Genomic DNA, 12612 nt, shown 5'->3' on the forward strand with positions numbered 1-12612 from the left:
AACATTCATTGTCAACCTAAATCCTATGAAATTACCAGTTTAACCCTCTAATTAAAACAGAACATGAATAAAAATATATAGGGCATAAATGTAATTTCACACACCCAAATTTTGTTGGTTTTTTTTTCAAAGCCTCACCTACATGTAATCCTAACATATCTCTAAGTAAAATAAAAAAATAAAAAAAATAAAAAACTTCCCACTCCCACATTCTCTATCACTCTCTTCCTCTCTTCCTCTCTCCTTCTATTTCAAAAACAAAAATAAATTTTTTTCTCACACAATTTGTGTGTGCCCATATGCTAGTTTTATTTTATTAAAAGGGAGTTTGAAATATATGTACTCGACCAATTTTTTATTTTATTTCTATTGGAAGTGATATTCAGCACTAATTATACTCATGTGATAGAAAAGGCGCAACATTTAGTGAGTTGAAAAAGAATACCTTAATTACCAGAGTAATTCACCTCTTATTGCTAATACATTAACTTTCCTAGCTAAAAGCTTTAGTAAATTTATCTTTCCACAAAAGTCAAATTGATACATGATTGCAAACTTATCCACATAAATGATGGTTCTTGTATTATCTAAAGTACGAATAAATTGAAAGCTAAAAGTTGAACCAAAAAGACAATCTAAGGGCCAATTTGATATTTACCATTTCGGTTTTTGTCTTTGGTTTTCACTGTTTGTCTTAGTTACAGAGGAAATTTCACCCTCTTAATTAATTTCTTCTCCTCTCCCATCTCCCTTCTTTATCTCTCATTTCTCCTATATAGTTTCCTCGTATTTCAAACGCAAAAGATAAAAAATAAAATCTAAAAGCGAGAAGGTTCCAAATAGAGCCTATATAACTAAAAGGGATAGTTTAGTTGCGGTCCTTGGTTTCTAACTATTATAGACTCAAACCTTATACATTTTCAGTTTTTAATTGAAGTCCCTCCCCTACCACATAAATGACATAATAATAAAAAAGATGCAATAATACCAATAAAAACTCAACCTTTTTTTTTTGTTTTCATTTACACTACCAATTCAATTTTTCAAAATTGCTTCTGGGTTTTCAAAAAAATAATAATTGCTTATGGGTGCATTCTAGGTATAAAAAATGGGATTTTATTTTATTTTTATAAAATATGGGTACATTTATATAGGCTACACTTTACAATTAAAAAATTGGTACATTGGGTACATATTACATTAAAAAAATTGATACATTTTATACAAAAAATGGGCACGTTTTATATGTCACATCCCGGTCCGAGCCCCCACCACATCCGGGGCTCGACTCTGCCATACCACGATATTGTCCGCTTTGGGCCCTGACCACGCCCTCATGGTTTTGTTTCTGGAAACTCACATGAGAACTTCCTAGTGGGTATTGTAACGACCCGTCCCTAAAAATTATAGTTTTTATAAATTTAAAATGTGAATTTGCGAAAATGCCCTTCGAGGCAAATACATTGACTTTTGTTGACCACCTATTCGTGACACGTAAAATCAGTTTTCTTGGTGTATCCTCGTAGTACTCATTGCTACAGACACATGGGCATAAGCGGAATCGACTTTGAAGTTATAATGAAGTTACAAATGAGCAAAGGTAGGGATGAAATTGTCATTTGCTCATGATCTGGATTCCTCCAGATAATCCTGAGGCACCATGTGGAGGACCGTGAGTGGGAGAAATGGGCCTTGCCCAATCAGAAAAGGAAGAAGAAGGAAAAATGAGGGAGAAAGAGTAACACAAGATCGTGTATGACCCGGTTTCTTTCCGTCGACCCGACCTACCTCATATGCACCCTGGCGTCAATTTTGACATTTTCCCAGAGAAACCGTCGTCACCACTACCCAAAAAACAAGTCCATGACCTTCCTTCTTGAAGTTCCACCTTAAATTTGAGTGAATTTGGCCTTGAAAGGGAGAGGGACTCCCGAGGGTGAGCCGTGGGTGTCACGGTGGTGATCCACCACTAGAACACTCTCCTAGAACCTAGGAACAAAGCCCAGGGGCTTGTCGAGGCGTCGGAGCAAGTATGGAAGCCAAATTGAGGGCCACCTTCTATAGGGTTTTCGGTGGATTTTCGTGGAATTGGGGCTTTTATCGGTCAAATTGGCCTTGGTCACAGGAATGAAAGTTACTCTACTAATTGAGATATTCATTATGGTAAAATTTGAAAACTTTTGGAAATAGTTGAATTTTTCGGTCAGTCAGGACGACCGACTGCCACGCATGGTGGTGTGTGCGGTGGTGCTTGGCCAGGGGCCGTCTATGCTACTTTTAGGCTAAATAAGATGCATTGAGTTCAGTTCTAATAATTTTATGACGTAGGTTGATCGTTAGAACCTAAATTCTCTACGATACGTGAATAGGTTATTATATGAATTGACGATTTGACTGTTGGATCGTCATCAAACTTTAATAGATTATTATTCATAATATTTGAGGACCATAGAAACTTATAGATTAGGAATCTGAGGTACGAATCTCATAAAATAAAACGTTGGTCACCAATTTGTTTGGCAATTAGCGGAGATCCGATCGTTGGATCGTTCCGAAACTTTAGTGTGTTATTTTGGAAACATAATGTGGATCTTTAGAAGTTACGGATTAGAAAATCTGATACGTGGTTATTCCGGATCGAGTTACGTAGTGTTATCGACCCTACCGTCGATCAAAGATCGACAGTTGACTTTTGGTCAATGGGTCTCAAATCTTTCTAGATAGTCCTTGGGGATGTGTTTTATGTAAATTACGTGTTCTATCAGTAAGGATTCTGAGATGTGATTTGACATTTGCTCTAGGCGACGATCGTTCGTGACATCTCAATATTTGTGCTAGGGAGTTGTAGCGCGGACTCTAGGTGAGTGGGCTTTTAAGTTTTCTATATATATATGTATGTATGCTTTACGTTTTTCCCAAAAATTGTTTTAAATGAAATGTGATTGAAATGTCATGTCATACTTGCATTATATTTTAATATATATGCATTAGTGTAGTTATGCATAATGTTGCATGATGCTGCGAAGGCCCAGGTAAGCTATAGGTGAGTACATTGTGATGTTAGTGGTTGTGATATATATGGTTATGCCTGGATGCATTTAGTGCTCATTATCCTGCACCTTGGTATTAGTGTTCACGCCCGTGGCCAGGGCATAGTCCTTCACGTGATGTTCACCTCTCGCACTGCACGCTCACCTTAGATCCAAGTTTGGTGCACAGCCTTATCGTACATACCACATTAGGTGGTTCCGACTCGTAGATGACCCACGATTATTTGCACAGCCTTCACGTGATAGTAGCACTTGAGTGTACATATTTACACCTAGCCCTGTTGTACAGACCACATTAGGTGGTTCCGACTCGTATCCAAGAATAGATTATGAGCTATAGGTTCAACCATACAGGTCACGTTAGGTGACTCCGGCTGACATATCATTTTACATTGATTTATTTCACCGAGCTTACATATTTATTGCTGCGATAGTTGTCATGGCATATACCATGTTTCCAATGCTTTCGAGAATGATTTCTACATATGTATGTAGTATTATTTTCTGGGAAATTATACGGGTTTTACGGTGAGGGGTTACTATATTTTCTAAAGAGAAAGATGTTTTAAAAAACTTTGTTTTGGCCTACTCACATTTTCTGTTTTGCGTCCCTCCAGGTTTTAACTGCTGAAAGTTTGTATCGACGAGGATTCTTGACGAATCTTAGTATAAGTGGCTACCTTTGAGGGTATGATCTTTACCCACACTACTGTACTTTACTTATACTCTGACAACACGTGTGAAGTGGGTGCATACCCGCTCACCAGCGCATTCTAGCTAGTATTTAGGCACTTTTAGGTTTAAATTTACTCACATTTTCCATATCACTGCACTTTATGGCTTCGTCACCTTCCAGGTGTCGGCCATCACAGCTCGATTCGGAGTCCTAGTGTACATTCCGGATCGGGGTGTGTCATATATAACAAAAAATAGGTACATTTTATGTAAAAAACAATCGTACATTCTAGACTAAAAAAAATAAATAGATTTTACATTAAAAAATGGTTACATTTTACATAAAAATGGTACTTTAAAAAAAAGGATACATTTTGCATATAATAAAATGGTACATTGTAACGAAAAATGGGTACATTATAAATAAATTATGAGTACAAATAAAAGGTTAAAAAAATTATGAGTTCATATAAAAGTTTAAAAAATAAGGGACAAAAAGAAATTAATATATGGGTACAAATTAAAATTTAAAAGAAAATTGGTACAATTTAAAAAAAAGGGTTGCAAATTAAAAATGGGTACAAACTACAAATAGAAATATATGACAAAAAAGTTTAGCCATAAATATAAATATACTAAATGAAACGTTTCTAACACTAAGTAAATGATGTTAAATAAAACCCAAGGACCTTGATAAAAAATTAAAAAGAAATAAAATTTTAATCAATGGAATATAAAAATAAGGATGAGAACCTAATTTCTTCTAAATAAAATATGAATATCTTTGCGAGAGTGAGAACAGGTTGGTTGTTGGTTACACATGAAGCTAAATGGACACATTGAATATTTGATTGAGATGGTGCCAATTACCAAAAGGAGGGGCCATATAAGAGAGTTTGTTAAAGTAGTGATATACAAGCAAACCATCCAGATACAATTATTATTAAACCTTACTTAGAATATAGAACTTCTTCTAACAAAGCCAGTCTTAATCCAACCAACCTAATTAAACTATTAATCTATCTCTCTCTCTCTCTCTCTCTCTCTCTCTCTCTCTCTCTCTCTCTCTCTCTCTCTCTCTCTCTCTCATTAAGCTATTACTTCTATCTTCACCTCACACACAACATACTTCAACACCAAGCCAAACATTACCTTGCATTGCACCACCTCCACCAACAGCAACAGCAACAGCAAACCTCTCTCTCTCTCCCTCTCTCTCTCTCTCTCTCTCTCGCTCTCTCTCTCTAACTGCATAACAACAAATAACATATAAATTCAGTTATGGCCTCTAACTGTTTTGATGCTCCCCCTCCACTCTCAACTCTCCTCTTTCCCTTAATCCACATCCAGTATAATATATTACATGCATGGAGCCCAACACCAACACCGCCTTGCCCAACACACCCGATTCCTCCCGAGGTTTCTGCTCCGATTTCTCCTCAAATTACCAGCCTACATACACACTTCCGAGCTCCCTCTCTCTTACTCCGTCCACCCGCTCCTCCTTCTCCGATACCGACTCCGACGACCACCACCACAGTACGACGTCGCACCGCCTCAACCAGGCTCAGCTGGTCCTCGAGTACGAGGAGCTCCGCGACCACTATGATCTATGCAATTCTCACCTTCGCAACCTCACTAACGAGCTCGACTCGCTCCGCCGCGAGAACGCCCAACTCCGGTCGGCGAACACCGACCTCGTCAAGCTCCTTTCTTCGCAGGCCGCCTTCCAGAGCTTCCTCCTCTCGTCGTCGTCATCGTCCGCGTATCAGAGTCCGACGGCGACGTCGTTTCTCGACGACTTTCGGCGACTCGGATTTGGTTCTCTTGGTCTCGGTCCTCAGGACGGCGTCGTTTCCGAGGAATCCTCCGATATCAGTCCGACGAGCGTCATGGAGCGAAACAGATTCGTCGACGCGGACCGGATCTCGCTTCCCAAGAGCATTTCCGTTCGCTCCTCGAATCGACCACGTGTCCTGAGCGTTTCTAGACCGATGACTGTGAGTTAAATTAAATTTACAAACTTTCAATCACTTAAACCGAATTAAATGAATTTTGATTAAATAATTAATTATAATTAAGATTATAAAGTGGGTGATGGTAGTGTGTGGGAAAGTGCAGCAAAGCCAGATGAAGGTGTTCAATCAGGGCATGCTGAAGACGGAGCTTTGCAACAAGTGGGAGGAGACGGGGACGTGTCCGTACCAGGAGAATTGCCAGTTTGCTCACGGCGTTAAGGAGCTCCGTCCCGTGATGAGGCACCCGCGCTACAAGACTCAGCTCTGCCGGATGGTGTTAGCTGGTGGCGCGTGTCCTTACGGTCACCGGTGCCACTTCCGTCACTCGCTTACTGAGCAGGAGAAGCTGCAGTTGGTCGTCTCAGACTCGTTTTGAAACAAAAAAAAAAAAAAAAACCAGTACGTTTGTTTTAGTGTAAATATATTGTTTGTACGGAAAAAAAAACAAAAACCGCAATCATAAAAATTGAGACCGTAAAATTAAGACAGTAATAATGAAGTAATTAAGTAAATTACTATAGTGGCATGCATGCTCCATGCATTGCAGGGAGGGAAATGTGGATTTTGATATGTTACTTTAGGATCCCAAACTTAAATGTAGAAATTCGGGATCCATTATTTCACTCGTATTGATTTTTTAATTAATTAATATATATTTGAAATGTCCATGGTTGTACGCAACGTTCAATTCAAGTAAAGCTTCATTACTATTCATTCAGCAAACTTTATACATATGGCTCTCACAAGTCACCAAATATGCAGATGTACAACATTGCATTGAAGGTGAACGAAAGATTGAAGAGAAAACTAGCAAGCAATAGAAGAAAAAAGAAAGAAAATTACTACGATTACTGAAAATAAAGATTAACAATATTTTCACGAATTCGAGATTGAAAATCCCAAATATCCGAAATTTAGAACAAGTTTGCGATAGACACCAAGAAGTCAAGAAGTTGATCATTCCGAAGAGCCCTGGATATGTCACAATGCTGAAGTGTACGCCTCTTGCTTTCTTCGGTGTGCAACCATGAACGAAGTGTGAGCTCCATGATGAAAAGCTCACATGCTTTGGAGAACAAGATGGGAGTCTCCGAGCTAATCAACTGAAATTAGGATATTCAATCTAATTAGTATTTTAGAAAGTTTAGTAAATTAAAAAGGAGTTTGCTTATATACTAATCAAAAGATTAAATTTGTTCAAACCTTAACTTTTCCATCTGATTTCATTATTCGTTTTACCCTTGCAATAGGAAATTCGTGATGGGTTTTCCTCACTGTGGATTATACATTATAAGAAGCCAATACGTGGTGGTTAGAAACTTAAATCCATAAAAATGAAAGATGTTGGCGAAAGTCAGGCATGCGAGCGTAGAAGATACTAGTCGTGATCATTATTGCAAGACAATGGTTCATTTATCACGAACAATCTACCACGGATGGCTTGTCAATTGTGTATCATGATGTCCGTGGTGGAATTGGATTTTTTTTTACCATTAGCTCTTCATGACCGTAGTAAATGAGATGTGGTAAATGACATGTTTTCTTCTAGTTATAGACAACAACAAAATAAGAACCTGGTGTATTTTGAATCTCGAACAACTGTTGATTCCAAAATAGATCTATATTATCCTTCTGCAGTTGAGTAAAACTAGAGCGTTTCGCCTCATGATCTTCCTCCTGCATAATCAAACGATATCAAGAAAATTAAATAATTAGAAGAATAAAGAAAAACACATGATCATGTCTAGCATAAGAAACTAGTAGAAGGAAATTAGCTAGGTTCACCTCTTTGGTAGAAAGATGAGGGTCGCAATCGGGTAGCATGAAAGAATCCAATGGCATGAAATCATCGAATGGGGAAGAAGTGCTCGAAGAAGATGGGAAATTGATAGAATGGTTCAAATCCATAAGTACGCTAAAGTATTTGAAGTGCTTCTAGCTAGTTTCTAGCAACTTAATTTTAGATGAGGTGCATATTGAGTCGTTTAAATAGAGAGACGTGGGTAAGGAGAGTTTTTTTTTTTTTTTTTTTTTTGCTTTCAATCATCTTCTTATTTGTCTTTAAGTTAGAAGAATCCAAGAGCAATAAGTTTGAAGTCAAAAAGCACCCATGACCATTGAATATATATGAGGTAATCTGAAACTGGATATTACTAATTAATGATCAGGATATGATGTGTAATTAAGAGAGAATCCAGTGCTATATATGAATGTTTTTGGAGGAGGGGTCTCTCCTCTTCTAATCTCTCTCCTCTTCCCTTTCTTCCTATTTGAACGGTTACGGTTTAGCCACGTCAACATCTTATATTGATTTTTTTTATAGAAACAATAAGACAAAAAATGATATATGATAGGAAGGGAGGGAAAGAGATGAGAATAGGAGGGTAGAGAATCCTTCTCCAATGTTTTTTTGTTTTAAATTTTGGAGGTCTTTACATACGTGAATATGAAAGATGTAAAAGAAGTGTGCTCCTATTCAATGACTACAATTGAAAGCATATGTTTTTCACACAACCATATATATTTGAGTTTCACAAGCTACAATGTAAAAATCCCACATAAATCAGCCACAATACGGATTTTATGCTCCGATGGATGTAATGGTATGGATTCTGTTTTGGGCAAGCCAATTTTTTCATACACAAAATGCATCAATTTGTTGTATATGTGTACGTAATAAAGCATAATCTAATGTTATAGGTTCATGATCCAGGATGATCCACGACAGTAAATATTAATAAATATTGAGAGATAAGTGAACTACATAGAATAACAAACTTATTATACACATGTTCCTCTGAATATTGTATTCTCAACAATGTTAAAAATACAACATTTTGTTAACGCCTTGTATTGTTTATATTTTTGTCAGTTGGATAAAAAAGAGCTTTTTGACAAATTAATCCATGCTCAATGAGATGCATTGGATATTTTTGGTTTAATATTGTTATTAGTATAAAAAATCCAAGGCAATGATATGGATTGGTTGGAGACAGTCTTCATAACCTCCAAGCTTAATGAAAAAGAGCAAGTAAATTAGGATTTATATATTCACCCTACTATAGCAATAGGATTTAATTTGTTTATTTTCCTATTCGGTTTTCTTTATTTCTTTATACATGTTTTAGGAGGATTTCCCTTTCTAATTATATTCCAACAAGGAGTAGGACTTGATCGATGACTATATATATATATATATATAAAGCCTTGGTTCCCTCTTCCCTCTTCGCTGCTGTACATATTAAGTCACAGATCGTGTTCTTCGTGTGTTTCAAGCTTTAGATGCCGCTTTCCCTGAGTTTTCCGCTGCTAAGCTAGAGATAAGATTGAAGGATGGCTGTGGCTGTGTGTGGAAGAAAGAGGTCCATCTTCGAAGACCAATCGCCGGCCCTCGGAAAGAGGCTTCACTGTTCTTCTTCTGCCTACTCTCCCATAAAACTCTTCTATGCTCCATCTCTTCTCGATCAGCTTCAGTCTCTTTGAATAAAGTTGAGGTTTCACCATAAAACCATTTGCCAATATAAGGAGTAGCCTAACTTACTTATAAGCTTATGCAAGGTCCCTCCTCCCTAATGAGAGTGAATCCCACATTGATGAGAGGAGGACCTTGCATGTGCTTCTAAGAAGTTGGGCTACTCCCTATATTGCCAACATCATCTGATCATCGTTTCATTCATTGTTTGGTGATCGTCTCAGCCACTACTTTGCTGCTCTAAATTTTTTGTTCGATTATGATGTTTGTTTGCTCGGTGACAATGGTGTTGATTTTTCAATTTTGCTCCATTTCTTCAATATGTTCCAATCAATTGGGAGTTGTGTTAATTGGTGAAGAAAACAACCTAATAGAAAGGTTGACAAGAACATGAAAATCGCACATGGATGAAAGCATAATTCAAGCTTGTCAACAACCACCAGTACCATGTCAAAAAGATTAAACTTTTGGAGAACCAACTCTCTCACCTACTTCCTCACTCTCCCCCTTGTTTGGAAATTAGAAGAATAACTCTAGTTTTTCTCTGTGAAAAAAAGTCAGGGTAGGCCGGGGACCATTTTGATCCCTTTATGGCTCTGCCCCTGCCCTCACATGTGGTGAATTCTCAAGCCGACAACACATACGAGATGCATTGGCTAATGATGAAGCTGCTGGAGCCACTACTGAGAATCCATCAGTTGGAATAAGCAACCTGCGTATAGATGGTGCGAAATGGGTCGAATTGTTTGTAAGGGAAATGAGGAGTGCCATTAGTGTGGATGATGCTAGGGCTCGTGATGCTAAAGTTCTAGAATGAACTTCTTATTGAATTGGTGGCCAAATTGTAGTGGGCACTTGTTGACCGAATAGCCGATTAAGTGGGCCTTTTATTTAGCCCTTTTTTGAATAGCCACCTTTTGTGAGGTAGTAGTTGCTGCCTTTGTTTGTAGCACAACGGAGAGAAAAAAGAGGCTACTGCCACAACCCTATTTGTGAGAAGGAGGAAGAGTTGTTGCTCCTCATTTGTTAGCAATCACTCAATCAAAATTATAATTACTGTATTAGCTTTGAGCTTTGTATAGAAAGTAAATTATTCACTATATTTTCTTCTCTATTTGTTTCTTTGTGTGTGAGAGTTATTGGGTGTATTGGGGTTTTGAGTTGTGAGATTGCCAAATACTTTGTAAACACTCCCATTTGGTTGATAGTGGATTATTGGGTGAGCTCCTACTGCTTCGAGGACATACTCCAGTTACACTTACTGTTGAGGAACCTCGTTAAATTCTTTATGTCTATTTCTATTTATGTTCTAGCTTTTCACTTGATATATTTCATGTGGGTTAGCTTGAGTCTGTTCCATTTGTTTTGGTGCTATCCTAGCACAACAATTGGTATCAGAGCATTGGTTGCTCTTAGGTATTGTCTAGTTGCTAAAGATGTCAAATGGGCAAGATGAGAATCCTTTTGGAAGCAACTTCAAGTTTACAAGAACTACGGTGCAAAATGCAAAGTTTGAAGTGGAAAAATTTGATGGTACAAACAATTTCAGAATGTGGCAATGTGAGGTCAAGGGTGCCTTGCAAAAACTCAAAAGTATATTGTGATGCGGGAGACATTGACAAATATGTTGTGGCAAAAATTAGAAGACAAGTATATGACGAAGAGTGCGGAGAACCGACAACATTTGAAGAAAAAGATCTACAGCTTTCAATATAAAGAAGGTACAAAAATGATTATACACCTTGATGCTTTTAATAAGTTGATTGCTGATTTGATGAATTTAGATGAGGATATTAAGGAAGAAGATAAGGCCTTAATATTGTTGAATTCTTTGTTGGACTCTTATGAGCATTTTGTTACCACTATTATGCATAGTAAAGAAACTGTGAAATCTGAAGATGTGTCGAATGTCTTGATGAATTATGAAGAATTATGAAATGATGCATATAGATAAAAAAGATGATAATATCTCTGAGGCTTTGTTTGTTAGAGGTAGATCATTAGAGATGAGATATTTCTCTAGTAAGAAAAAATCACAGTCTCGACCTAGAGGAAATTCTAAAGGTAGAAAAAGCTTGGAAATGGATGAATGTGCTTTTTGTACAACAAAAGGGATTGGTATAGTTCGTTTAAGATTGCATGATGGCATGGTTAAAGAATTGACAAGTGTTTGGTATGTACCGAAATTAAAGAAAAATATTTCTTTGGGCACTTTAGAATCCAAGGGCTTCATGTTTCATTCAGATGGGTAAACATTAAAAGTTACTTATGATGCACTTGTTGTGATGAAAGCTCCTTGATGTCGTCACTTGTATCTATTACAAGGAAGCACTATGACAGGTGTAGTGTCAATAGTCTCAGAAAAATATGGGCAAGTTTGATTCATATACTACTAGACTGTGGCATATGAGATTAGGCCATGTTGGTGAGAGAGCTCTATAAGGGCTTTTGAAACAAGGTGATAGAAGCATATTTATGCGACTTAGTTAGCTTGTTTTCTTGCATTTTCATAGCTAGTTTCTACTTATTATAGTGTTTTAAGCTATTTTCGTGTGTTTGTAGGTCCAAATGACAAAGTTGGCAAGAAAGTGCAATTTAGAGCATTTTAGAGCAATTTTGGGCCGAGAATGGATAGCATGTGTGGGGAGCACTTTGGATGGACGTTTTTTAAGTTCAAAAGGCTAGGAATATGCTAAGGAGATGGAGAAAATAAATTTGAGACAAAGAAGATAAGGAATCAGCTAAAAGGAAGGAACATTATCCAAAACATTATCCAACCTTATCTTACCAAACTAACCTTATCTTATCTTATCATATCCCAATCTTATCATACCTTAATTCCAGTTGCAAGGGAGGATCAATTACACATTAAATCACCTAAATACCCCTTTCTAGAAGCCTTATCACCTGCCCTAGATTGGTGTCGCACCTTTTAGTGCTTTTCTTCTAGAAATCTGCCAGATATTCCATTCTAGAAGCTTTGTTCGAATTTCCTAGTCCTTTTTCTCTAGGATTGTGTAATCTTTTTGCTCCACTACTTTGTGCCAAACCCTAGTCCTTTTCCTTCAAGAATTGTGTCAAATTTATCCCCCTCATCTCATGAATTTGTGCCAAGTTCCCTAGGCCTATATATACATATTTTCTGCGGCACAATGGACACACCACCCCCATATATTTCTACACCACCATACACCACATACAAGAGAGCAATTGAGAGATTTTCAGAGAGTTTCAAAAGGGTGCCGTAGTAAGGGGAAGGAAGGAAGGGAGGGAGAAGCCTTTGTGCCGTGCATGTGCCCAAGCTTTTGGGAGTGTTGGAGCATCTCTGAGGTGTTTTCTATCCTTATTTTAGTTTTACAATTATGTTGATTTCGTTGTTAATTTCTGCAAACATGTG

The 12612-nt window shown here is 37.5% G+C and overlaps 2 protein-coding genes across 2 annotated transcripts; one reads left to right on the plus strand and one right to left on the minus strand.

Moving 5' to 3' along the window:
• The first annotated feature begins 4989 nt into the window (after positions 1-4989).
• Positions 4990-6466, plus strand: LOC114822789 (zinc finger CCCH domain-containing protein 14-like). Its single transcript, XM_029097940.2, has 2 exons — positions 4990-5725; positions 5847-6466. The coding sequence occupies exons 1-2, from the start codon at positions 5093-5095 to the stop codon at positions 6117-6119; spliced, it is 906 nt and encodes a 301-aa protein (XP_028953773.2). The 5' UTR covers positions 4990-5092; the 3' UTR covers positions 6120-6466.
• Positions 6427-7664, minus strand: LOC114822490 (nuclear transcription factor Y subunit C-2-like). The gene is made up of 4 exons (XM_029096871.2): positions 7529-7664; positions 7318-7420; positions 6947-7017; positions 6427-6846 (listed from the first exon to the last, which is right to left on the minus strand). The coding sequence occupies exons 1-4, from the start codon at positions 7649-7651 to the stop codon at positions 6658-6660; spliced, it is 486 nt and encodes a 161-aa protein (XP_028952704.2). The 5' UTR covers positions 7652-7664; the 3' UTR covers positions 6427-6657.
• Between the last annotated feature and the right edge of the window lie 4948 nt (positions 7665-12612).

This window comes from Malus domestica, chromosome 17 (genome assembly GCF_042453785.1).
Source record: "Malus domestica chromosome 17, GDT2T_hap1".
Classification (NCBI taxonomy): Eukaryota; Viridiplantae; Streptophyta; class Magnoliopsida; order Rosales; family Rosaceae; genus Malus; species Malus domestica.

Excerpts from the sequence above, each read along its gene's own strand:
- LOC114822490 (XM_029096871.2), bottom strand. The coding sequence starts at position 7,651 with ATGGATTTGAACCATTCTATCAATTTCCCATCTTCTTCGAGCACTTCT. Across the intron at positions 7,421-7,528 it reads CTCATCTTTCTACCAAAGAG|GAGGAAGATCATGAGGCGAA; the intron begins GTGAACCTAGCT and ends TTGATTATGCAG. Across the intron at positions 7,018-7,317 it reads CGAGATTCAAAATACACCAG|TGAGGAAAACCCATCACGAA; the intron begins GTTCTTATTTTG and ends TATAATCCACAG.
- LOC114822789 (XM_029097940.2), top strand. The coding sequence starts at position 5,093 with ATGGAGCCCAACACCAACACCGCCTTGCCCAACACACCCGATTCCTCC. Across the intron at positions 5,726-5,846 it reads GCGTTTCTAGACCGATGACT|CAAAGCCAGATGAAGGTGTT; the intron begins GTGAGTTAAATT and ends GGGAAAGTGCAG.